A 24,505-nucleotide genomic window follows, 5' to 3' on the forward strand; every position below is an offset into this window, starting at 1 on the left:
GGTGCTATTTAAATTGTGGTGATAACCTGGTCATCGGATGATGGTTTTTAACTCCCGCCTATTTCCGATGTAGGTTTTTAATTGTAATTCCCAATTTTCAGTACAGTGATTTGATTTCAATGTTCACACACCCTCCATAGATTTGGAATTAAACAGTGTTTCAATTGACTCCGCCTAGCAAGCTCATGCGGGATTTATCCACGGGGCTCCAGTTCTATACCACCACTACAAGCAACACAAGGCACGCCTGCTGCCCCACGCTCTCCTCGCTCACGGACCAGCTCTCCTCTCCGGTTTACTCATTCACATCGGTGAGCGATAGACTTCTTCCACACAGGACTAGTAGGAGTCGCTGGACTAGGAGGCAGGACCGTCTCGCTCGCTCTCACCGGAGGCTGTGTGTGGCTGCCAAGCAACATGTTACCAAAACGGCGACCCCGCTCTGCTGACTTGACGGGGATACCGGAGATGCCGACAGGGACGGTGCTCGGCGGTTCGGCGGGACTGAAGTGGCTCTCCTGTTGGATTCTGATGTCAGCGATGTGTTTCCACCACGTAGCAGCACAAGGTAAGGACTTCACAGTCACATAAATGTTACTTTTTAATATTGTTGTAGCCTCACCAAAAGAGGCGACAGAAGTGAACTGTCAACTGTCTTCTAATTCTCCACGGTGACAACCAGATGTCTTGAGCGGAGCCTGACGAGATGAGCTCTGCCACTTCAATTAGATTCTCGGGGAACTGGACAGCTGCCTTATACAAAATGCGAGACCTATCTTCAATTGTAACGTTATAGATAGACAGTGCGCTTTAATTTGCTGGGCTGGAGTAGTCACTCTCCCCTAGCTGTTTTCTAACTATGATAGAGATTGAGAGATCACAGAAATAAAAATCATTATAATTATTGTGCGGTAGTTAATGTAGCCCTACTCTTACAACCCTCCCAAGCAAGTTCAAAATACATTTTTTTCCCAGTCAAATCACCCTCTTGTGTTCTGCAGAATGAATTTCCTCCCGTTCCCATTGAGAAAAGGCTGAAAGTGTATTGTAGGTGCCCATCCAATGGGTATTTAATAGAAGACTGTGGAAAACGGTTTAAAGTGGGGTAGATCATTTCGCACGTTTCTATTAGGCTTTGTTTCTGCATATAAACTACCTTAATGTGACTACATGACTATCAATAAGGGGATAATTATGGATCAAAATTATTGATTTATTCAAATGTATCTATAGGCTATTCAATAGACTATGCTTTCTACCAAGTAATAGCCTACTGTAGAAAATACTATGAGATGCCTGGGAAAATATACAAAATCATCTCACTGTGCAGCTTTTCAATTTAACAATTTGTACAGTAATCACCAATAATTATGCATCTCACTTATTAATACATTTAATTAATTTAAAGATATCTGTATTCAGTAGCCTTATTGATTAATGTAAAGATATCTGTATTCAGTAGCCTTATTGATTAATGTAAAGATATCTGTATTCTGTAGCTTAATGTAAAGATATCTGTATTCAGTAGCCTTATTGATTAATGTAAAGATATCTGTATTCAATACCTTATTGATTAATGTAAAGATATCTGTATTCAGTATTCTTAATGATTAATGTAAAGATATCTGTATTCTGTAGCTTATTGATTAATGTAAAGATATCTGTATTCAGTAGCTTATTGATTAATGTAAAGATATCTGTATTCTGTAGCTTATTGATTAATGTAAAGATATCTGTATTCAGTAGCTTATTGATTAATGTAAAGATATCTGTATTCTGTAGCTTTATTGATTAATGTAAAGATATCTGTATTCTGTAGCTTAATGTAAAGATATCTGTATTCAGTAGCTTATTGATTAATGTAAAGATATCTGTATTCTGTAGCTTATTGATTAATGTAAAGATATCTGTATTCAGTAGCTTATTGATTAATGTAAAGATATCTGTATTCTGTAGCTTATTGATTAATGTAAAGATATCTGTATTCAGTAGCCTTATTGATTAATGTAAAGATATCTGTATTCAGTAGCCTTATTGATTAATGTAAAGATATCTGTATTCAGTAGCCTTATTGATTAATGTAAATATATCTGTATTCAGTATTCTTAATGATTAATGTAAAGATATCTGTATTCTGTAGCTTATTGATTAATGTAAAGATATCTGTATTCAGTAGCTTATTGATTAATGTAAATATATCTGTATTCAGTAGCCTTATTGATTAATGTAAAGATATCTGTATTCAGTAGCCTTATTGATAAATGTAAAGATATCTGTATTCAGTAGCCTTATTGATTAATGTAAAGATATCTGTATTCAGTAGCCTTATTGATTAATGTAAAGATATCTGTATTCAGGACCTTATTGATTAATTTAAAGATATCTGTATTCTGTAGCTTATTGATTAATGTAAAGATATCTGTATTCAGTACCTTATTGATTAATGTAAAGATATCTGTATTCAATACCTTATTGATTAATGTAAAGATATCTGTATTCAGTAGCTTAATGTAAAGATATCTGTATTCAGTAGCTTAATGTAAAGATATCTGTATTCAGTAGCTTATTGATTAATGTAAAGATATCTGTATTCAGTACCTTATTGATTAATTTAAAGATATCTGTATTCAATACCTTATTGATTAATGTAAAGATATCTGTATTCAGTCGCTTAATGTAAAGATATCTGTATTCAGTAGCTTATTGATTAATGTAAAGATATCTGTATTCAGTAGCTTATTGATTAATGTAAAGATATCTGTATTCAGTAGCCTTATTGATTAATTTAAAGATATCTGTATTCAGTAGCTTATTGATTAATGTAAAGATATCTGTATTCAGTAGCCTTATTGATTAATTTAAAGATATCTGTATTCAGTAGCCTTATTGATTAATTTAAAGATATCTGTATTCAGTAGCCTTATTGATTAATTTAAAGATATCTGTATTCAGTAGCTTATTGATTAATGTAAAGATATCTGTATTCAATACCTTATTGATTAATGTAAAGATATCTGTATTCAGTACCTTATTGATTAATGTAAAGATATCTGTATTCAATACCTTATTGATTAATTTAAAGGCTCCTGAATGTCACAGCGGTCTAAGGCACTGCATCTCAGTGCTCAAGGCGTCACTTCCAACACCCTGGTTTGAATCCAGGCTGTATCCCAACCGGCCGTGATTGGGAGTCCCATAGGGCGGTGCACAATTGGCCCAGCGCCGTCCGGGTTTTGCCGGTGTAGGCCGTTATTGTAAATAAGAATTTGTTCTTAACTGGCTTGCCTAGTTACATTTAAAAAATGTATTTATAAAGGTATCAGTAGTTAGTATTCTTATTCATTAATTTAAAGGTATCAGTATTCAGTATTCTTATTGATACATTTAAAGGTATCAGTATTCAGTATTCTTATTGATTCATTTAAAGGTATCAGTATTCAGTATTCTTATTGATTAATTTAAAGGTATCAGTATTCAGTATTCTTGCTACTAAGTAAGACATATTAGGAAAGAAAAAGGCTAGACAAATGACATACTGTTGGTGTAACGATTCTCTTGTTGTGAAGTTGAGGCGGACCAAAACGCAGCGTGGTGGTTGTTCATTGCATTTTAATGAAGACACTATACATGAACAAACTAACGAAAACAAGAAACGTGCGAACTCAAAACAGCCCTATCTGGTGCAAACACAAAGACAGGAACAATCACCCACAAACACACAGTGAAACCCAGGCTACCTAAGTATGATTCTCAATCAGAGACAACTAATGACACCTGCCTCTGATTGAGAACCATACTAGGCCGAAAACATAGAACTGCCCGAAAACATAGAAAAACAAACATAGACTGCCCACCCAACTCACGCCCTGACCATACTAAATAAATACAAAACAAAGGAAATAGAGGTCAGAACGTGACAGTTGGAGAGAGGAGAGGCTTGAGGTTTGGAGAGATTGAGGCTGAAAAGGCAGAAGGACATATGATTCATATGGGCATTTCCATGTAAAAGGACCCATGAGCACTGTTGTGTCTGGCATCATTAAGGTGAAGGCTTATTTTATCAAGTCAATTCTCTGTAATTATTATTACGTGATTAAACTAATCATGTAAATGTAATTAACTAGGAAGTCGGGGCACCATGGAAAATCTTCAGATTACAAAGTTATAATTTTTTGAATATTTAACTCTTCAGATATTTTAATATCTGATCAATTAGTCTTCTAATTAATGAATTATTCTTTACCTCACGTTAGTCTCATTCCAAACGTCGTCAATTGTTGGTTATCTGTACGAATCCAGCCTTTACTATAAATCATCCATACACCAATTGGCTTAATCATTTATTTACCAACTAACTAAATAATCACAGAAATGCATAAACAAACAGTAGATATTGGTTACTAACAAACGAGATAGGGGAGGTTCCCTAGTGGGCTAAGCCGATATGACGGCTTGGTGGACAAAGGGAAGGGGGTGTTGACTGAGTTAGTGGGAAGGGGGTGTTGACTGAGTTAGTGGGAAGGGGGTGTTGACTGAGTTAGTGGGAAGGGGGTGTTGACTGAGTTAGTGGGAAGGGGGTGTTGACTGAGTTAGTGGGAAGGGGGTGTTGACTGAGTTAGCGGGAAGGGGGTGTTGACTGAGTTAGCGGGAAGGGGGTGTTGACTGAGATAGTGGGAAGGGGGTGTTGACTGAGTTAGCGGGAAGGGGGTGTTGACTGAGTTAGCGGGAAGGGGGTGTTGACTGAGTTAGTGGGAAGGGGGTGTTGACTGAGTTAGCGGGAAGGGGGTGTTGACTGAGTTAGCGGGAAGGGGGTGTTGACTGAGTTAGTGGGAAGGGGGTGTTGACTGAGTTAGCGGGAAGGGGGTGTTGACTGAGTTAGTGGGAAGGGGGTGTTGACTGAGTTAGCGGGAAGGGGGTGTTGACTGAGTTAGCGGGAAGGGGGTGTTGACTGAGTTAGTGGGAAGGGGGTGTTGACTGAGTTAGTGGGAAGGGGGTGTTGACTGAGTTAGTGGGAAGGGGGTGTTGACTGAGTTAGCGGGAAGGGGGTGTTGACTGAGTTAGTGGGAAGAGGGTGTTGACTGTGTTAGTGGGAAGGGGGTGTTGACTGTGTTAGCGGGAAGGGGGTGTTGACTGAGTTAGCGGGAAGGGGGTGTTGACTGAGTTAGCGGGAAGGGGGTGTTGACTGAGTTAGCGGGAAGGGGGTGTTGACTGAGTTAGTGGGAAGAGGGTGTTGACTGAGTTAGTGGGAAGGGGGTGTTGACTGTGTTAGCGGGAAGGGGGTGTTGACTGAGTTAGTGGGAAGAGGGTGTTGACTGTGTTAGCGGGAAGGGGGTGTTGACTGAGTTAGTGGGAAGAGGGTGTTGACTGTATTAGTGGGAAGGGGGTGTTGACTGTGTTAGCGGGAAGGGGGTGTTGACTGAGTTAGTGGGAAGGGGGTGTTGACTGAGTTAGCGGGAAGGGGGTGTTGACTGAGTTAGTGGGAAGAGGGTGTTGACTGTGTTAGTGGGAAGGGGGTGTTGACTGAGTTAGTGGGAAGGGGGTGTTGACTGAGTTAGCGGGAAGGGGGTGTTGACTGAGTTAGTGGGAAGGGGGTGTTGACTGAGTTAGCGGGAAGGGGGTGTTGACTGAGTTAGCGGGAAGGGGGTGTTGACTGAGTTAGTGGGAAGAGGGTGTTGACTGTGTTAGTGGGAAGGGGGTGTTGACTGTGTTAGCGGGAAGGGGGTGTTGACTGAGTTAGCGGGAAGGGGGTGTTGACTGAGTTAGCGGGAAGGGGGTGTTGACTGAGTTAGTGGGAAGAGGGTGTTGACTGTGTTAGTGGGAAGGGGGTGTTGACTGAGTTAGTGGGAAGGGGGTGTTGACTGAGTTAGTGGGAAGGGGGTGTTGACTGAGTTAGTGGGAAAGGCTAAAGGGATCACTACACACAGTGGATAATTATATCAATTGAAATGCTAATCCTTTGCACATGAACGCTCACTCACTCGGTAACAATTGCAATCAATATATATATTTACGCCCAGGTGTCGTTGTGATCTTCTCTGTTGGAATCCGGTTCTGCTGGAGAGTTCATCTGAGTCTCTCTCTTTCTGTTTCTCTGAAGTCTTTCGTGGTTAGAATGGATACGTCAGTGGCATTCGGAAATGTTCTCATGGATGTTTCGGAGGTTGTCGCTATTCTCGTCCCAGGTTTACATTTCTAGCTGCAGACTAGTAATTAGTATCTAAGATTTGTTCTTATTCTGTAGGGATCGATAGTCTCAGAGTTGAACCATTTCCAGCCGTGTAGCCAATGTTCCCATGTGGTGTAGTTTTCTAAGTTTGGTACTCAAACCGGAGCCTCCTCAGTTTACACCGAGGTACGTGTGGTCTTAACTATTCGCTATTACAGCTCATTCTGTGGGTTTGCTTCGTCTGAAGAGGATTTTCTTAGGAGGGGCTTTTATTCGTAACAGTAGAAAAGGCGGTTCCATGACGCCAGAGCATGTCTGTGCTCACAGGGGGCGTGGCCAATGACTTTGTAAAACTTTAAAGGGAATACAATTCTCTCAAAATGAAAGGTTAACATCACATTACATCATTTCATAAATAGTTTCATCTTTACTCATTCATTTTATACAATAATTAGATGCAAACACCATCATTGAGAAATGTACACATTCAGAGATATAGTTATGTGTGTTTCCTGTCCTTCGTGAGGTCACCAAATGAAACACACTCGACATAACTGTCCCTTAAGTGTCCATGGACCCTTCCCACATTCTCACAAGTGGACATATAGTTTCATTTTCCCATTTTGGGGATTTAGGAGTTCGGTCACGTGAAATCTTTTGTTCACTCTCTGGTCTCTCTCTGCATGAAAAGGGGGAGATAGTCTCCGCCAGGATATTACGACCTGAGATAACAGAACCTGGGTGTAGGAGAGAGTGAGAGAGGGGAAAATCACAGTCTACACCCAGAAAGGGCCACGTCATGACAGCACCAACATGTGAAGTTTATAGGTACATGTCAAATTGGTTGTCAAACGAAAGCTAAGAGTCTATACTGTTTAGAAATGAAGACATACATGCATTTTTCAACCATGTTCCATCCTAGGCTTTCATTTCTTGTTAAACAGATGGAAAAGGAGTCTTACAATTTTTTTTTTAAATATATAAATTGACAATTATGATGAAGACCCCTGCCAACTAATATCAGCACTTACATTTTAGTTTGGGAGAAATGATTTTGCCTTCTGTAAGTTTAAGAAACATTGCCTTGTAATTCCGTCACCAAAAACCCACAAGTCTTTCAGATATTTTCTTATTCCCCAATGATAGAGTCTCCTGTTACTGTCCTCCCCTCCACTAACATACTGTTATGTTCAGCTGATAGAGTCTCCTGTTACTGTCCTCCCCTCCACTAACATACTGTTATGTTCAGCTGATAGAGTCTCCTGTTACTGTCCTTCCCTCCACTGATATTCTGTTCTTTCTGTCATTTGGTGGTCAAAGTAATACTGTGAAAACAGTCTAGACAACCCCTCTGTACTGCACTGTACTGTATAGAGGTCGACCGATTATGATTTTTCAACGCCAATCCCGATTATTGGAGGACCAAAAAAAGCCGATATCGATTAATCGGCGATTTAAAAAAAAGTGTTTGTAATAATGACAATTACAACAATACTGAATTAACACTTATTTTAACTTAATATAATACAAAATCAATTTAGTCTCAAGTAAATAATGAAACATGTTCAATTTGGTTTAAATAATGCAAAATCAAAGTGTTGGAGAAGAAAGTAAAAGTGCAATATGTGCCATGTAAGAAAGCTAACGTTTAAGTTCCTTGCTCAGAACATGAGAACATATGAAAGCTGGTGGTTCCTTTTAACATGAGTCTTCAATATTCCCAGGTAAGAAGTTTTAGGTTGTAGTTATTATAGGAATTATAGGACTATTTCTCTCTACACCATTTGTATTTCATATACCTTTGGATGTTCTTATAGGCACTTTAGTATTGCCAGTGTAACAGTATAGCTTCCGTACCTCTCCTCGCTCCTACCTGGGCTCGAACCAGGAACACAACGACAACAGCCACCTTCGAAGCAGCGTTACCCATGCAGAGCAAGGGGAACAACTACTCAGAGTCTCAGAGCGAGTGACGTTTGAAACGCAATTAGCGCGCACCCCCCTAACTAGCTAGCCATTTCACATTGGTTACACCAGCCTCATCTCGGTAGTTGATAGGCTTGAAGTCATAAACAGCGCAATGCTTGACGCACAACAAAGAGCTGCTGGCAAAACACACGAAAGTGCTGTTTGAATGAATGCTTACGAGCCTGCTGGTGCCTATCACCGCTCAGTCAGACTGCTCTATCAAATCATAGACTTAGTTATAACATAATAACACACAGAAATACCAGCCTTAAGTCATTAATATGGTAGAATCCGGAAACTATCATCTCGAAAACAAGACGTTTATTCTTTCAGTGAAGTACGGAACCATTCCGTATTTTATCTAACAGGTGGCATCCATTGGTCTAAATATTCCTGTTACATTGCACAACCTTCATTGTTGTGTCATAATTACATAAAATTCTGGCAAATTAGGCGGCCCAAACTGTTGCATATACCCTGACTCTGCCTGCAATGAATGCAAGAGCAGTACCGGCAGTCTCCTCGTGGAGTGCAATGAGAGGCAGGTGGTTAGAGCGTTGGACTAGTTAACTGTAAGGTTGCAAGATTGAATCCCCCGAGCTGACAAGGTGAAAATCTGTCGTTCTGCCCCTGAACGAGGCAGTTAACCCACCATTCTTAGGCCGTCTTTGAAAATAAGAATGTGTTCGTAACTGACTTGCCTAGTTAAATAAAGATGAAATAAAGGTGTAAACATATGTTTTTTTAAATCGGCCAAATCGGTGTCCAAAAATACCGATTTCCGATTTGTTATGAAAACTTGAAATCGGCCATTCCGATTAATCGGTCGACCTCTAGTACTTTATTGTGAAAACAGTCTAGACAACCCCTCTGTACTGTACTGTGAAAACAGTCTAGACAACCCCTCTGTACTGTACTGTACTGTGAAAACAGTATAGACAACCCCTCTGTACTGTACTGTACTGTACTGTACTGTACTGTACTGTGAAAACAGTCTAGACAACCCCACTGTACTGTACTGTACTGTACTGTACTGTGAAAACAGTCTAGACAACCCCACTGTACTGTACTGTACTGTACTGTACTGTACTGTGAAAACAGTCTAGACAACCCCTCTGTACTGTACTGTACTGTGAAAACAGTCTAGACAACCCCACTGTACTGTACTGTACTGTACTGTGAAAACAGTCTAGACAACCCCTCTGTACTGTACTGTACTGTAATGTACTGTACTCTACTGTACTGTGAAAAAAGTCTAGACAACCCCTCTGTACTGTACTGTACTGTACTGTACTGCACTGTACTGTACTGTGAAAACAGTCTAGACAACCCCACTGTACTGTACTGTACTGTACTGCACTGTACTGTACTGTGAAAACAGTCTAGACAACCCCACTGTACTGTACTGTACTGTACTGTACTGTGAAAACAGTCTAGACAACCCCACTGTACTGTACTGTACTGTACTGTACTGTGAAAACAGTCTAGACAACCCCTCTGTACTGTACTGTACTCTACTGTACTCTACTGTACTGTGAAAAAAGTCTAGACAACCCCTCTGTACTGTACTGTACTGTGAAAACAGTCTAGACAACCCCAATGTACTGTACTGTAATGTACTGTGCAAACAGTCTAGACAACCCCTCTGTACTGTACTGTGAAAACAGTCTAGACAACCCCACTGTACTGTACTGTACTGTACTGTACTGCACTGTACTGTACTGTGAAAACAGTCTAGACAACCCCACTGTACTGTACTGTACTGTACTGTACTGTGAAAACAGTCTAGACAACCCCTCTGTACTGTACTGTACTGTACTGTACTGTACTCTACTGTACTGTGAAAAAAGTCTAGACAACCCCTCTGTACTGTACTGTACTGTACTGTACTGTGAAAACAGTCTAGACAACCCCACTGTACTGTACTGTACTGTACTGTACTGCACTGTACTGTACTGTGAAAACAGTCTAGACAACCCCACTGTACTGTACTGTACTGTACTGTACTGTGAAAACAGTCTAGACAACCCCACTGTACTGTACTGTACTGTACTGTGAAAACAGTCTAGACAACCCCTCTGTACTGTACTGTACTGTACTGTACTCTACTGTACTGTGAAAAAAGTCTAGACAACCCCTCTGTACTGTACTGTACTGTGAAAACAGTCTAGACAACCCCAATGTACTGTACTGTACTGTACTGTACTGCACTGTACTGTACTGTGAAAACAGTCTAGACAACCCCACTGTACTGTACTGTACTGTACTGTACTGTGAAAACAGTCTAGACAACCCCACTGTACTGTACTGTACTGTACTGTACTGTACTGTGAAAACAGTCTAGACAACCCCTCTGTACTGTACTGTACTGTACTGTACTCTACTGTACTGTGAAAAAAGTCTAGACAACCCCTCTGTACTGTACTGTACTGTGAAAACAGTCTAGACAACCCCAATGTACTGTACTGTAATGTACTGTACTGTACTGTACTGTACTGTGCAAACAGTCTAGACAACCCCTCTGTACTGTACTGTGAAAACAGTCTAGACAACCCCACTGTACTGTACTGTACTGTACTGTACTGCACTGTACTGTACTGTGAAAACAGTCTAGACAACCCCACTGTACTGTACTGTACTGTACTGTACTGTACTGTACTGTGAAAACAGTCTAGACAACCCCTCTGTACTGTACTGTACTGTGAAAACAGTCTAGACAACCCCACTGTACTGTACTGTACTGTACTGTACTGTACTGTACTGTACTGTGAAAACAGTCTAGACAACCCCTCTGTACTGTACTGTACTGTACTGTACTGTACTCTACTGTACTGTGAAAAAAGTCTAGACAACCCCTCTGTACTGTACTGTACTGTACTGTACTGCACTGTACTGTACTGTGAAAACAGTCTAGACAACCCCACTGTACTGTACTGTACTGTACTGTACTGCACTGTACTGTACTGTGAAAACAGTCTAGACAACCCCACTGTACTGTACTGTACTGTACTGTACTGTACTGTGAAAACAGTCTAGACAACCCCACTGTACTGTACTGTACTGTACTGTACTGTGAAAACAGTCTAGACAACCCCTCTGTACTGTACTGTACTGTACTGTACTCTACTGTACTGTGAAAAAAGTCTAGACAACCCCTCTGTACTGTACTGTACTGTGAAAACAGTCTAGACAACCCCAATGTACTGTACTGTAATGTACTGTGCAAACAGTCTAGACAACCCCTCTGTACTGTACTGTGAAAACAGTCTAGACAACCCCACTGTACTGTACTGTACTGTACTGTACTGTACTGCACTGTACTGTACTGTGAAAACAGTCTAGACAACCCCACTGTACTGTACTGTACTGTACTGTACTGTGAAAACAGTCTAGACAACCCCTCTGTACTGTACTGTACTGTACTGTACTCTACTGTACTGTGAAAAAAGTCTAGACAACCCCTCTGTACTGTACTGTACTGTACTGTACTGTGAAAACAGTCTAGACAACCCCACTGTACTGTACTGTACTGTACTGTACTGCACTGTACTGTACTGTGAAAACAGTCTAGACAACCCCACTGTACTGTACTGTACTGTACTGTACTGTGAAAACAGTCTAGACACCCCACTGTACTGTACTGTACTGTACTGTGAAAACAGTCTAGACAACCCCTCTGTACTGTACTGTACTGTACTGTACTCTACTGTACTGTGAAAAAAGTCTAGACAACCCCTCTGTACTGTACTGTACTGTGAAAACAGTCTAGACAACCCCAATGTACTGTACTGTACTGTACTGTACTGCACTGTACTGTACTGTGAAAACAGTCTAGACAACCCCACTGTACTGTACTGTACTGTACTGTACTGTGAAAACAGTCTAGACAACCCCACTGTACTGTACTGTACTGTACTGTACTGTACTGTGAAAACAGTCTAGACAACCCCTCTGTACTGTACTGTACTGTACTGTACTCTACTGTACTGTGAAAAAAGTCTAGACAACCCCTCTGTACTGTACTGTACTGTGAAAACAGTCTAGACAACCCCAATGTACTGTACTGTAATGTACTGTACTGTACTGTACTGTACTGTGCAAACAGTCTAGACAACCCCTCTGTACTGTACTGTGAAAACAGTCTAGACAACCCCACTGTACTGTACTGTACTGTACTGTACTGCACTGTACTGTACTGTGAAAACAGTCTAGACAACCCCACTGTACTGTACTGTACTGTACTGTACTGTACTGTACTGTGAAAACAGTCTAGACAACCCCTCTGTACTGTACTGTACTGTGAAAACAGTCTAGACAACCCCACTGTACTGTACTGTACTGTACTGTACTGTACTGTACTGTGAAAACAGTCTAGACAACCCCTCTGTACTGTACTGTACTGTACTGTACTGTACTCTACTGTACTGTGAAAAAAGTCTAGACAACCCCTCTGTACTGTACTGTACTGTACTGTACTGCACTGTACTGTACTGTGAAAACAGTCTAGACAACCCCACTGTACTGTACTGTACTGTACTGTACTGCACTGTACTGTACTGTGAAAACAGTCTAGACAACCCCACTGTACTGTACTGTACTGTACTGTACTGTGAAAACAGTCTAGACAACCCCACTGTACTGTACTGTACTGTACTGTACTGTGAAAACAGTCTAGACAACCCCTCTGTACTGTACTGTACTGTACTGTACTCTACTGTACTGTGAAAAAAGTCTAGACAACCCCAATGTACTGTACTGTAATGTACTGTACTGTACTGTACTGTGCAAACAGTCTAGACAACCCCTCTGTACTGTACTGTGAAAACAGTCTAGACAACCCCTCTGTACTGTACTGTACTCTACTGTGCTGCACTGTGATGTCCAAACTTGGGAAATATAGACGTCTATGATTGGTTCAGATTTGGTCTGTTCCGGACCAACCAAATGCGGTCTTGTTTGAGGACAGAGCGCATTACAGTAATAGGCAGTGTATAGAATAATAGCAAAATAAAGATATTGCATATTTCTACCTTTGTGTATCGATTCTGAATACATCACCATGGAGAGAAGGACATCCATAATGATGCATTTCTGTGTAGTACAGATCAGGGACCCGTGATGTCATTGTGTTCCCGTCATTCTGTCACTGGATGTAAATCCACTTCATCTACTTTTAGTTCAACAACAAAAAATGTAAAAACATCTAACTCCTTCTCATAGCTGACACACATTCTTTCTGCAAACATCTTGGAATCTTCATTTGGAGCAGAATTCTAACAGGGCTTTAACAGAGCTTTAACAGAGCTTTAACAGAGCTTTAACAGAGCTTTAACAGAGCTTTAACAGAGCTTTAACAGGGCTTTAAGAGAGCTTTAACAGAGCTTTAACAGAGCTTTAACAGAGCTTTAACAGGGCTTTAAGAGAGCTTTAACAGAGCTTTAACAGAGCTTTAACAGCGCTTTAAGAGAGCTTTAACAGAGCTTTAACAGAGCTTTAACAGAGCTTTAACAGAGCTTTAAGAGAGCTTTAAGAGAGCTTTAAGAGAGCTTTAAGAGAGCTTTAAGATAGCTTTAACAGAGCTTTAACAGAGCTTTAACAGAGCTTTAACAGCGCTTTATGAGAGCTTTAACAGGGCTTTAACAGAGCTTTAACAGAGCTTTAACAGAGCTTTAAGAGAGCTTTAAGAGAGCTTTAAGAGAGCTTTAACAGAGCTTTAACAGAGCTTTAACAGCGCTTTAAGAGAGCTTTAACAGAGCTTTAACAGAGCTTTAACAGAGCTTTAACAGAGCTTTAACAGAGCTTTAACAGAATTTTAACAGAGCTCTAACAGAATTTTAACAAAGCTTTTGGAAAATGTTGTTGCATTAAAAAACGGAGGGAGATTTTACCGTAATTCTGTTTAACAATTTTGCAAGTTGTTTTAGTAAACTACTTTTGTGAAAATTTCTGTTTGAAATTGTTCAAAGTAGTCATTTTGCATAGAATTGTATGGTTTGTTAAAGTGAAATCAATGTTTTTTGTTGTTTGGCATTCATTTTAAAGTGAAAAATCTGAGTCAAATTCTGTGGAGTTGCCCACACCTGTATTCCACCTTCTTAATGTGTATTGATATTGTACAGAGCAAAAAAAAAACTTTAACTTACAAACCCCTACTTCCCATAGTTATTCATTCAATAATCCAATGGAATGGCTGTTTCTAAAACATCAGTGAATTTGAAGCATGTGCAGGAAACTGATAACCCATTGAGTTCAACACACAACCATGTAGCCTTAGAAAACCTGGCCTTGGCAGTTCATCCTGCATCTTACAATCTCACAGCTCAGAGTGCTGGAGTGTGTGTTTGTGTGTGTATGTGTGTGTGCTTGTGTGTGCATGTGGGTGTGGGTGTGTATGTGGGTGTGTGTGTGTGTGTGTGTGTGTGCGTGTGTGTGTGTTACAAGGAGCATACCGGTAATCATTGGGACCTATTTGTCTCTGAACAGGTTGTCATTGAGCTATAAAGGGCTCCCATGCATTCTTATCTGTGTGTGTGTGTGTGTGTGTGTGTGTGTGTGGTGTGTGTGTGAAAATAGATTGTTATAGGAAGCCTCTTGTTATGCAGAGCCCAGCTCCACTATAGAACCTATAACCATCTAACCAGAGCCCAGCTCCACTATAGAACCTATAAGCATGTAACCAGAACCCATTTCCACAATAGAACCTATAACCATCTAACCAGAGCCCAGCTCCACAATAGAACCTATAACCATCTAACCAGAACCCAGCTCCACTATAGAACGTATAACCATCTAACCAGAACCCAGCTCCACTATAGAACCTATAACCATCTAACCAGAGCCCAGCTCCGCAATAGAACCTATAAGCATGTAGCCAGAGCCCAGCTCCACAATAGAACCTATAACCATCTAACCAGAACCCAGCTCCACTATAGAACCTATAACCATCTAACCAGAACCCAGCTCCAATATAGAACCTATAACCATCTAACCAGAACCCAGCTCCACTATAGAACCTATAAGCATCTAACCAGAACCCAGCTCCACTATAGAACCTATAACCATCTAACCAGAACCCAGCTCCACTATAGAACCTATAACCATCTAACCAGAGCCCAGCTCCGCAATAGAACCTATAAGCATGTAGCCAGAGCCCAGCTCCACAATAGAACCTATAACCATCTAACCAGAACCCAGCTCCACTATAGAACCTATAACCATCTAACCAGAACCCAGCTCCACTATAGAACCTATAACCATCTAACCAGAGCCCAGCTCCGCAATAGAACCTATAAGCATATAGCCAGAGCCCAGCTCCACAATAGGACCTATAAGCATCTAACCAGAGCCCAGCTCCACAATAGAACCTATAAGCATCTAACCAGAGCCCAGCTCCACAAAATAACCTATAACCATCTAACCAGAGCCCAGCTCCACAATAGAACCTATAAGCATGTAGCCAGAACCCAGGATAAAGATGGGGATGAAAGGAGGATGATAATGATTAAGAAGAGGAAGAGGAGGAGTAGGAGGGGGAAGAAGAAGAGGATGACAAAGATGATGATGATGAAGATGAGAAGGACCAAGAGGAGGAGGAGGAGGAAGAAGAAGATTACAAAGATGATGATGATGAAGATGAGACGGACGAAGAGGATTAGGGGGAAGAAGAAGAGGATGACAAAGATGATGATGATGAAGATGAGAAGGACGAAGAGGAGGAGGAGGAAGAAGAGGAGGAGGAGGTGTTGATTGAGACAGGGACTGAGAGGCTAGAGGACTGTGGACTCCTCCTCCTCCTCCTGGTGTCTCTGAAGCAGCAGGCATCTCCACATGGGGGGCTGCTGGTTCTGGACATGCCTCACTAATGAGTAGCACAGACTGTGTGTGAATGTGTGTGTGTGTGTGTGTGTGTGTGTGTGAGAGAGAGAGAGACTGTCTATGTGTGTGTGTGCACGTTCATGTGTGTGACTAATTCTGAGTGCACGTGTGTGACTGGCTGTGTTTGGTGTGTGTTTGTGTTTTTGTGTTTGACGTAGTGTGTTTATCTATGTCAGTCAATCAGTCAGTCAGATCCTCTCTTCTCCCTGTCTGTGATCGTCTCTCCCTGGGGGAGCAGAGCGGAGCGAGGGGGGATTGAGGCAAGGCGAGGCAGGCTCAGAGGTTTCTAGAAATGAGAGAAACACAAAGGTACAGAGGTCCCTTAGGAAAGGAGAGGTGTACTGGGTTGTTCCCAGAGGGAAGCTCTACAACAGTGTTGTGAAGGAGAGAGGAGCAGTAGGACAGTGTTGTGAATGAGAGAGGACAGTAGGACAGTGTTGTGAAGGAGAGAGGAGCGGTAGGACAGTGTTGTGAAGGAGGGAGGAGCAGTAGGACAGTGTTGTGAACGAGAGAGGAGCAGTAGGACAGTGTTGTGAAGGAGAGAGGAGATAGGACAGTGTTGTGAAGGAGAGAGGAGCAGTAAGACAGTGTTGTGAAGGAGAGAGGAGCAGTAAGACAGTGTTGTGAAGGAGAGAGGAGCAGTAGGACAGTGTTGTGAAGGAGAGAGGAGCAGTAGGACAGTGTTGTGAGGGAGAGAGGAGCAGTAGGACAGTGTTGTGAGGGAGAGAGGAGCAGTAGGACAGTGTTGTGAAGGAGAGAGGAGCAGTACAACAGTGTTGTTAAGGAGAGAGGAGCAGTAGGACAGTGTTGTGAAGGAGAAAGGAGCTATAGAACAGTGTTGTGAAGGAGATAGGACAGTAGGACAGTGTTGTGAAGGAGAAAGGAGCTATAGAACAGTGTTGTGAGGGAGAGAGGAGCAGTAGGACAGTGTTGTTAAGGAGAGAGGAGCAGTAGGACAGTGTTGTGAAGGAGAAAGGAGCTATAGAACATTGTTGTGAAGGAGAGAGGACAGTAGGACAGTGTTGTGAAGGAGAAAGGAGCTATAGAACAGTGTTGTGAAGGAGAGAGGAGCAGTAGGACAGTGTTGTGAAGGAGAGAGGAGCAGTAGGACAGTGTTGTGAAGGAGAGAGGAGCAGTAGGACAGTGTTGTGAAGGAGAGAGGAGCAGTAGGACAGTGTTGTGAAGGAGAGAGGAGCTATAGAACAGTGTTGTGAAGGAGAGAGGAGCAGTAGGACTGTTGTGAATGAGAGAGGAGCAGTAGGACAGTGTTGTGAAGGAGAGAGGAGCAGTAGGACAGTGTTGTGGAGGAGAGTAGGAGTAGTAGGACAGTGTTTAAGAAGTAGAGAGGACAGTAGGACAGTGTTGTGAAGGAGAGAGAAGGTAGAACAGTGTTATGAATGAGAGATGAGCAGTACAACAATGTTGTGAAGGAGAGAGGAGCAGTAGGACAGTGTTGTGAAGGAGAGAGGAGATAGGACAGTGTTGTGAAGGAGAGAGGAGCAGTAAGACAGTGTTGTGAAGGAGAGAGGAGCAGTAAGACAGTGTTGTGAAGGAGAGAGGAGCAGTAGGACAGTGTTGTGAAGGAGAGAGGAGCAGTAGGACAGTGTTGTGAGGGAGAGAGGAGCAGTAGGACAGTGTTGTGAGGGAGAGAGGAGCAGTAGGACAGTGTTGTGAAGGAGAGAGGAGCAGTACAACAGTGTTGCTAAGGAGAGAGGAGCAGTAGGACAGTGTTGTGAAGGAGAAAGGAGCTATAGAACAGTGTTGTGAAGGAGATAGGACAGTAGGACAGTGTTGTGAAGGAGAAAGGAGCTATAGAACAGTGTTGTGAACGAGAGAGGAGCAGTAGGACAGTGTTGTGAAGGAGAGAGGAGATAGGACAGTGTTGTGAAGGAGAGAGGAGCAGTAAGACAGTGTTGTGAAGGAGAGAGGAGCAGTAAGACAGTGTTGTGAAGGAGAGAGGAGCAGTAGGACAGTGTTGTGAAGGAGAGAGGAGCAGTAGGACAGTGTTGTGAGGGAGAGAGGAGCAGTAGGACAGTGTTGTGAGGGAGAGAGGAGCAGTAGGACAGTGTTGTGAAGGAGAGAGGAGCAGTACAACAGTGTTGTTAAGGAGAGAGGAGCAGTAGGACAGTGTTGTGAAGGAGAAAGGAGCTATAGAACAGTGTTGTGAAGGAGATAGGACAGTAGGACAGTGTTGTGAAGGAGAGAGGAGCTATAGAACAGTGTTGTGAAGGAGAGAGGAGCAGTAGGACTGTTGTGAATGAGAGAGGAGCAGTAGGACAGTGTTGTGAAGGAGAGAGGAGCAGTAGGACAGTGTTGTGAAGGAGAGTAGGAGTAGTAGGACAGTGTTTAAGAAGTAGAGAGGACAGTAGGACAGTGTTGTGAAGGAGAGAGAAGGTAGAACAGTGTTATGAATGAGAGATGAGCAGTACAACAATGTTGTGAAGGAGAGAGGAGCAGTAGGACAGTGTTGTGAAGGAGAGAGGAGATAGGACAGTGTTGTGAAGGAGAGAGGAGCAGTAAGACAGTGTTGTGAAGGAGAGAGGAGCAGTAAGACAGTGTTGTGAAGGAGAGAGGAGCAGTAGGACAGTGTTGTGAAGGAGAGAGGAGCAGTAGGACAGTGTTGTGAGGGAGAGAGGAGCAGTAGGACAGTGTTGTGAGGGAGAGAGGAGCAGTAGGACAGTGTTGTGAAGGAGAGAGGAGCAGTACAACAGTGTTGTTAAGGAGAGAGGAGCAGTAGGACAGTGTTGTGAAGGAGAAAGGAGCTATAGAACAGTGTTGTGAAGGAGATAGGACAGTAGGACAGTGTTGTGAAGGAGAAAGGAGCTATAGAACAGTGTTGTGAGGGAGAGAGGAGCAGTAGGACAGTGTTGTTAAGGAGAGAGGAGCAGTAGGACAGTGTTGTGAAGGAGAAAGGAGCTATAGAACATTGTTGTGAAGGAGAGAGGACAGTAGGACAGTGTTGTGAAGGAGAAAGGAGCTATAGAACAGTGTTGTGAAGGAGAGAGGAGCAGTAGGACAGTGTTGTGAAGGAGAGAGGAGCAGTAGGACAGTGTTGTGAAGGAGAGAGGAGCAGTAGGACAGTGTTGTGAAGGAGAGAGGAGCAGTAGGACAGTGTTGTGAAGGAGAGAGGAGCTATAGAACAGTGTTGTGAAGGAGAGAGGAGCAGTAGGACTGTTGTGAATGAGAGAGGAGCAGTAGGACAGTGTTGTGAAGGAGAGAGGAGCAGTAGGACAGTGTTGTGAAGGAGAGTAGGAGTAGTAGGACAGTGTTTAAGAAGTAGAGAGGACAGTAGGACAGTGTTGTGAAGGAGAGAGAAGGTAGAACAGTGTTATGAATGAGAGATGAGCAGTACAACAATGTTGTGAAGGAGAGAGGAGCAGTAGGACAGTGTTGTGAAGGAGAAAGGAGCAGTAGGATAGTGTTGTGAAGGAGAGAGGAGGTAGGACAGTGTTGTGAAGTAGAGAGGAGCAGTAGGACAGTGTTGTGAAGGAGAGAGGACAGTCTGATAGTGTTGTGAAGGAGAGACGAGGTAGGACAACATTGTGAAGGAGAGAGGAGCAGTAGGATAGTGTTGTGAAGGAGAGAGTAGCAGTAGGACAGTGTTGTGAAGGAGAGAGGAGCAGTAGGACAGTGTTGTGAAGGAGAGAGGAGCAGTAGGACAGTGTTGTGAAGGAGAAAGGAGCAGTACACCAGTGTTGTGAAGGAGAGAGGAGCAGTAGGACAGTGTTGTGAAGGAGAGAGGACAGTAGAACAGTGTTGTGAAGGAGAGAGGAGCAGTAGGACAGTGTTGTGAAGGAGAGAGGAGCTATAGAACAGTGCTGTGAAGGAGGGAGGACAGTAGGACAGTGTTGTGAAGGAGAAAGGAGCTATAGAACAGTGTTGTGAAGGAGAGAGGACAATAGGACAATGTTGTGAAGGAGAAAGGAGCTATAGAACAGTGTTGTGAAGGAGAGAGTAGCAGTAGGACAGTGATGTGAAGGAGAGAGGAGGTAGAACAGTGTTGTGAAGGAGAGAGGAGCAGTAGGACAGTGTTGTGAAGGAGAGAGGAGCAGTACGACAGTGTTGTGAAGGAGAGAGGAGCAGTAGGACAGTGTTGTGAAGGAGAGAGTAGCAGTAGGACAGTGTTGTGAAGGAGAGAGGAGCAGTAGGACAGTGTTGTGAAGGAGAGAGGAGCAGTAGGACAGTGTTGTGAAGGAGAGAGGAGCAGTACAACAGTGTTGTGAAGGAGAGAGGAGCAGTAGGACAGTGTTGTGAAGGAGAAAGGAGCTATAGAACAGTGTTGTGAAGGAGAGAGGAGCAGTAGGACAGTGTTGTGAAGGAGGGAGGACAGTAGGACAGTGTCGTGAAGGAGAAAGGAGCTATAGAACAGTGTTGTGAAGGAGAGAGGACAGTAGGACAGTGTTGTGAAGGAGAAAGGAGCTATAGAACAGTGTTGTGAAGGAGAGAGTAGCAGTAGGACAGTGATGTGAAGGAGAGAGGAGGTAGAACAGTGTTGTGAAGGAGAGATGAGCAGTAGGACAGTGTTGTGAAGGAGAGAGGAGCAGTAGGACAGTGTTGTGAATGAGAGAGGAGCAGTAGGACAGTGTTGTGAAGGAGAGAGGAGCAGTAGGACAGTGTTGTGAAGGAGAGTAGGAGTAGTAGGACAGTGTTGTGAAGTAGAGAGGACAGTAGGACAGTGTTATGAAGGAGAGAGGAGCAGTACAACAATGTTGTGAAGGAGAGAGGAGCAGTAGGACAGTGTTGTGAAGGAGAGAGGACAGTAGAACAGTGTTGTGAAGGAGAGAGGAGCAGTAGTACAGTGTTGTGAAGGAGAGAGGACAGTAGGACAATGTTGTGAAGGAGAGAGGAGCAATAGGACAGTGTTGTGAAGGAGAGTAGCAGTAGGACAGTGTTGTGAAGGAGAGAGGAGCAGTAGGACAGTATTGTGAAGGAGAGAGGAGCAGTACGACAGTGTTGTGAAGGAGAGAGGAGCAGTACAACAGTGTTGTGAAGGAGAGAGGAGCAGTAGGACAGTGTTGTGAAGGAGAGAGGAGCAGTAGGACAGTGTTGTGAAGGAGAGAGGAGCTATAGAACAGTGCTGTGAAGGAGGGAGGACAGTAGGACAGTGTTGTGAAGGAGAAAGGAGCTATAGAACAGTGTTGTGAAGGAGAGAGGACAGTAGGACAGTGTTGTGAAGGAGAAAGGAGCTATAGAACAGTGTTGTGAAGGAGAGAGGAGCAGTAGGACAGTGTTGTGAAGGAGAGAGGAGCAGTAGGACAGTGTTGTGAAGGAGAAAGGAGCTATAGAACAGTGTTGTGAAGGAGAGAGTAGCAGTAGGACAGTTTTGTGAAGGAGAGAGTAGCAGTAGGACAGTGTTGTGAAGGAGAGAGTAGCAGTAGGACAGTGTTGTGAAGGAGAGAGGAGCAGTTGGACAGTGTTGTGAAGGAGAAAGGAGCTATAGAACAGTGCTGTGAAGGAGAGAGGAGCAGTAGGACAGTGTTGTGAAGGAGAAAGGAGCTATAGAACAGTGTTGTGAAGGAGAGATTAGCAGTAGGACAGTGTTGTGAAGGAGAGAGGAGCAGTAGGACAGTGTTGTGAAGGAGAGAGGAGCTATAGAAGAGTGTTGTGGTATATTCATTTAGACACCTCTCTGCAGACCGTGGTATATTCATTTAGACATCTCTCTTCAGACCGTGGTATATTCATTTAGACACCTCTCTGCAGACCGTGGTATATTCATTTAGACATCTCTCTGCAGACCGTGCTATATTCATTTAGACACCTCATTTAGACACCTCTCTGCAGACCGTGGTATATTCATTTAGACACCTCTCTGCAGACCGTGGTATATTCATTTAGACACCTCATTTAGACACCTCTCTGCAGACCGTGCTATATTCATTTAGACACCTCTCTGCAGACCGTGGTATATTCATTTAGACACCTCTCTGCAGACCGTGGTATATTCATTTAGACACCTCTCTGCAGACCGTGGTATATTCATTTAGACACCTCATTTAGACACCTCTCTGCAGACCGTGGTATATTCATTTAGACACCTCTCTGCAGACCGTGGTATATTCATTTAGACACCTCATTTAGACACCTCTCTGCAGACCGTGGTATATTCATTTAGACACCTCATTTAGACATCTCTCTGCAGACCGTGGTATATTCATTTAGACATCTCTCTTCAGACCGTGGTATATTCATTTAGACACCTCTCTGCAGACCGTGGTATATTCATTTAGACATCTCTCTGCAGACCGTGCTATATTCATTTAGACACCTCATTTAGACACCTCTCTGCAGACCGTGGTATATTCATTTAGACACCTCTCTGCAGACCGTTGTATATTCATTTAGACACCTCATTTAGACACCTCTCTGCAGACCGTGCTATATTCATTTAGACACCTCTCTGCAGACCGTGGTATATTCATTTAGACACCTCTCTGCAGACCGTGGTATATTCATTTAGACACCTCTCTGCAGACCGTGGTATATTCATTTAGACACCTCATTTAGACACCTCTCTGCAGACCGTGGTATATTCATTTAGACACCTCTCTGCAGACCGTGGTATATTCATTTAGACACCTCATTTAGACACCTCTCTGCAGACCGTGGTATTTTCATTTAGACACCTCATTTAGACATCTCTCTGCAGACCGTGGTATATTCATTTAGACATCTCTCTTCAGACCGTGGTATATTCATTTAGACACCTCTCTGCAGACCGTGGTATATTCATTTAGACACCTCTCTGCAGACCGTGGTATATTCATTTAGACACCTCATTTAGACACCTCTCTGCAGACCGTGCTATATTCATTTAGACACCTCTCTGCAGACCGTGGTATATTCATTTAGACACCTCTCTGCAGACCGTGGTATATTCATTTAGACACCTCTCTGCAGACCGTGGTATATTCATTTAGACACCTCATTTAGACACCTCTCTGCAGACCGTGGTATATTCATTTAGACACCTCTCTGCAGACCGTGGTATATTCATTTAGACACCTCATTTAGACACCTCTCTGCAGACCGTGGTATATTCATTTAGACACCTCATTTAGACATCTCTCTGCAGACCGTGGTATATTCATTTAGACATCTCTCTTCAGACCGTGGTATATTCATTTAGACACCTCTCTGCAGACCGTGGTATATTCATTTAGACACCTCTCTGCAGACCGTGGTATATTCATTTAGACATCTCCCTGCAGACCGTGGTATATTCATTTAGACATCTCTCTTCAGACCGTGGTATATTCATTTAGACACCTCATGTAGACACCTCTCTTCAGACCGTGGTATATTCATTTAGACACCTCATTTAGACACCTCTCTGCAGACCGTGGTATATTCATTTAGACACCTAATTTAGACACCTCTCTGCAGACCGTGCTATATTCATTTAGACACCTCTCTGCAGACCGTGGTATATTCATTTAGACACCTCATTTAGACACCTCATTTAGACACCTCATTTAGACACCTCATTTAGACACCTCATTTAGACACCTCTCTGCAGACCGTGGTATATTCATTTAGACACCTCTCTGCAGACCGTGGTATATTCATTTAGACACCTCATTTAGACACCTCTCTGCAGACCGTGCTATATTCATTTAGACACCTCTCTGCAGACCGTGGTATATTCATTTAGACACCTCTCTGCAGACCGTGGTATATTCATTTAGACACCTCTCTGCAGACCGTGGTATATTCATTTAGACACCTCATTTAGACACCTCTCTGCAGACCGTGGTATATTCATTTAGACACCTCTCTGCAGACCGTGGTATATTCATTTAGACACCTCATTTAGACACCTCTCTGCAGACCGTGGTATATTCATTTAGACACCTCATTTAGACATCTCTCTGCAGACCGTGGTATATTCATTTAGACATCTCTCTTCAGACCGTGGTATATTCATTTAGACACCTCTCTGCAGACCGTGGTATATTCATTTAGACACCTCTCTGCAGACCGTGGTATATTCATTTAGACATCTCCCTGCAGACCGTGGTATATTCATTTAGACATCTCTCTTCAGACCGTGGTATATTCATTTAGACACCTCATTTAGACACCTCTCTTCAGACCGTGGTATATTCATTTAGACACCTCATTTAGACACCTCTCTGCAGACCGTGGTATATTCATTTAGACACCTAATTTAGACACCTCTCTGCAGACCGTGCTATATTCATTTAGACACCTCTCTGCAGACCGTGGTATATACATTTAGACACCTCATTTAGACACCTCATTTAGACACCTCATTTAGACACCTCATTTAGACACCTCATTTAGACACCTCTCTGCAGACCGTGGTATATTCATTTAGACACCTCTCTGCAGACCGTGGTATATTCATTTAGACACCTCATTTAGACACCTCTCTGCAGACCGTGGTATATTCATTTAGACACCTCTCTGCAGACCGTGGTATATTCATTTAGACACCTCTCTGCAGACCGTGGTATATTCATTTAGACATCT

At 42.8% G+C, this 24,505-nt stretch overlaps 1 protein-coding gene across 1 annotated transcript in view; it reads left to right on the forward strand.

The window, feature by feature from the left end:
- The first annotated feature begins 252 nt into the window (after nucleotides 1-252).
- Nucleotides 253-24,505, forward strand: part of LOC110516622 (protein sidekick-2-like) — a 267,725-nt gene continuing 243,472 nt past the window's right edge. The window contains exon 1 of the mRNA XM_090197568.1: nucleotides 253-568. Coding sequence (XP_090053694.1) covers nucleotides 418-568 — 151 coding nt within the window. The 5' untranslated portion in view covers nucleotides 253-417. The remainder of the gene's footprint in view (nucleotides 569-24,505) is intronic.

This window comes from Oncorhynchus mykiss, chromosome 13, assembly GCF_057628025.1.
Source record: "Oncorhynchus mykiss isolate SJ-2025 chromosome 13, ASM5762802v1, whole genome shotgun sequence".
Taxonomy (NCBI): Eukaryota; Metazoa; Chordata; class Actinopteri; order Salmoniformes; family Salmonidae; genus Oncorhynchus; species Oncorhynchus mykiss.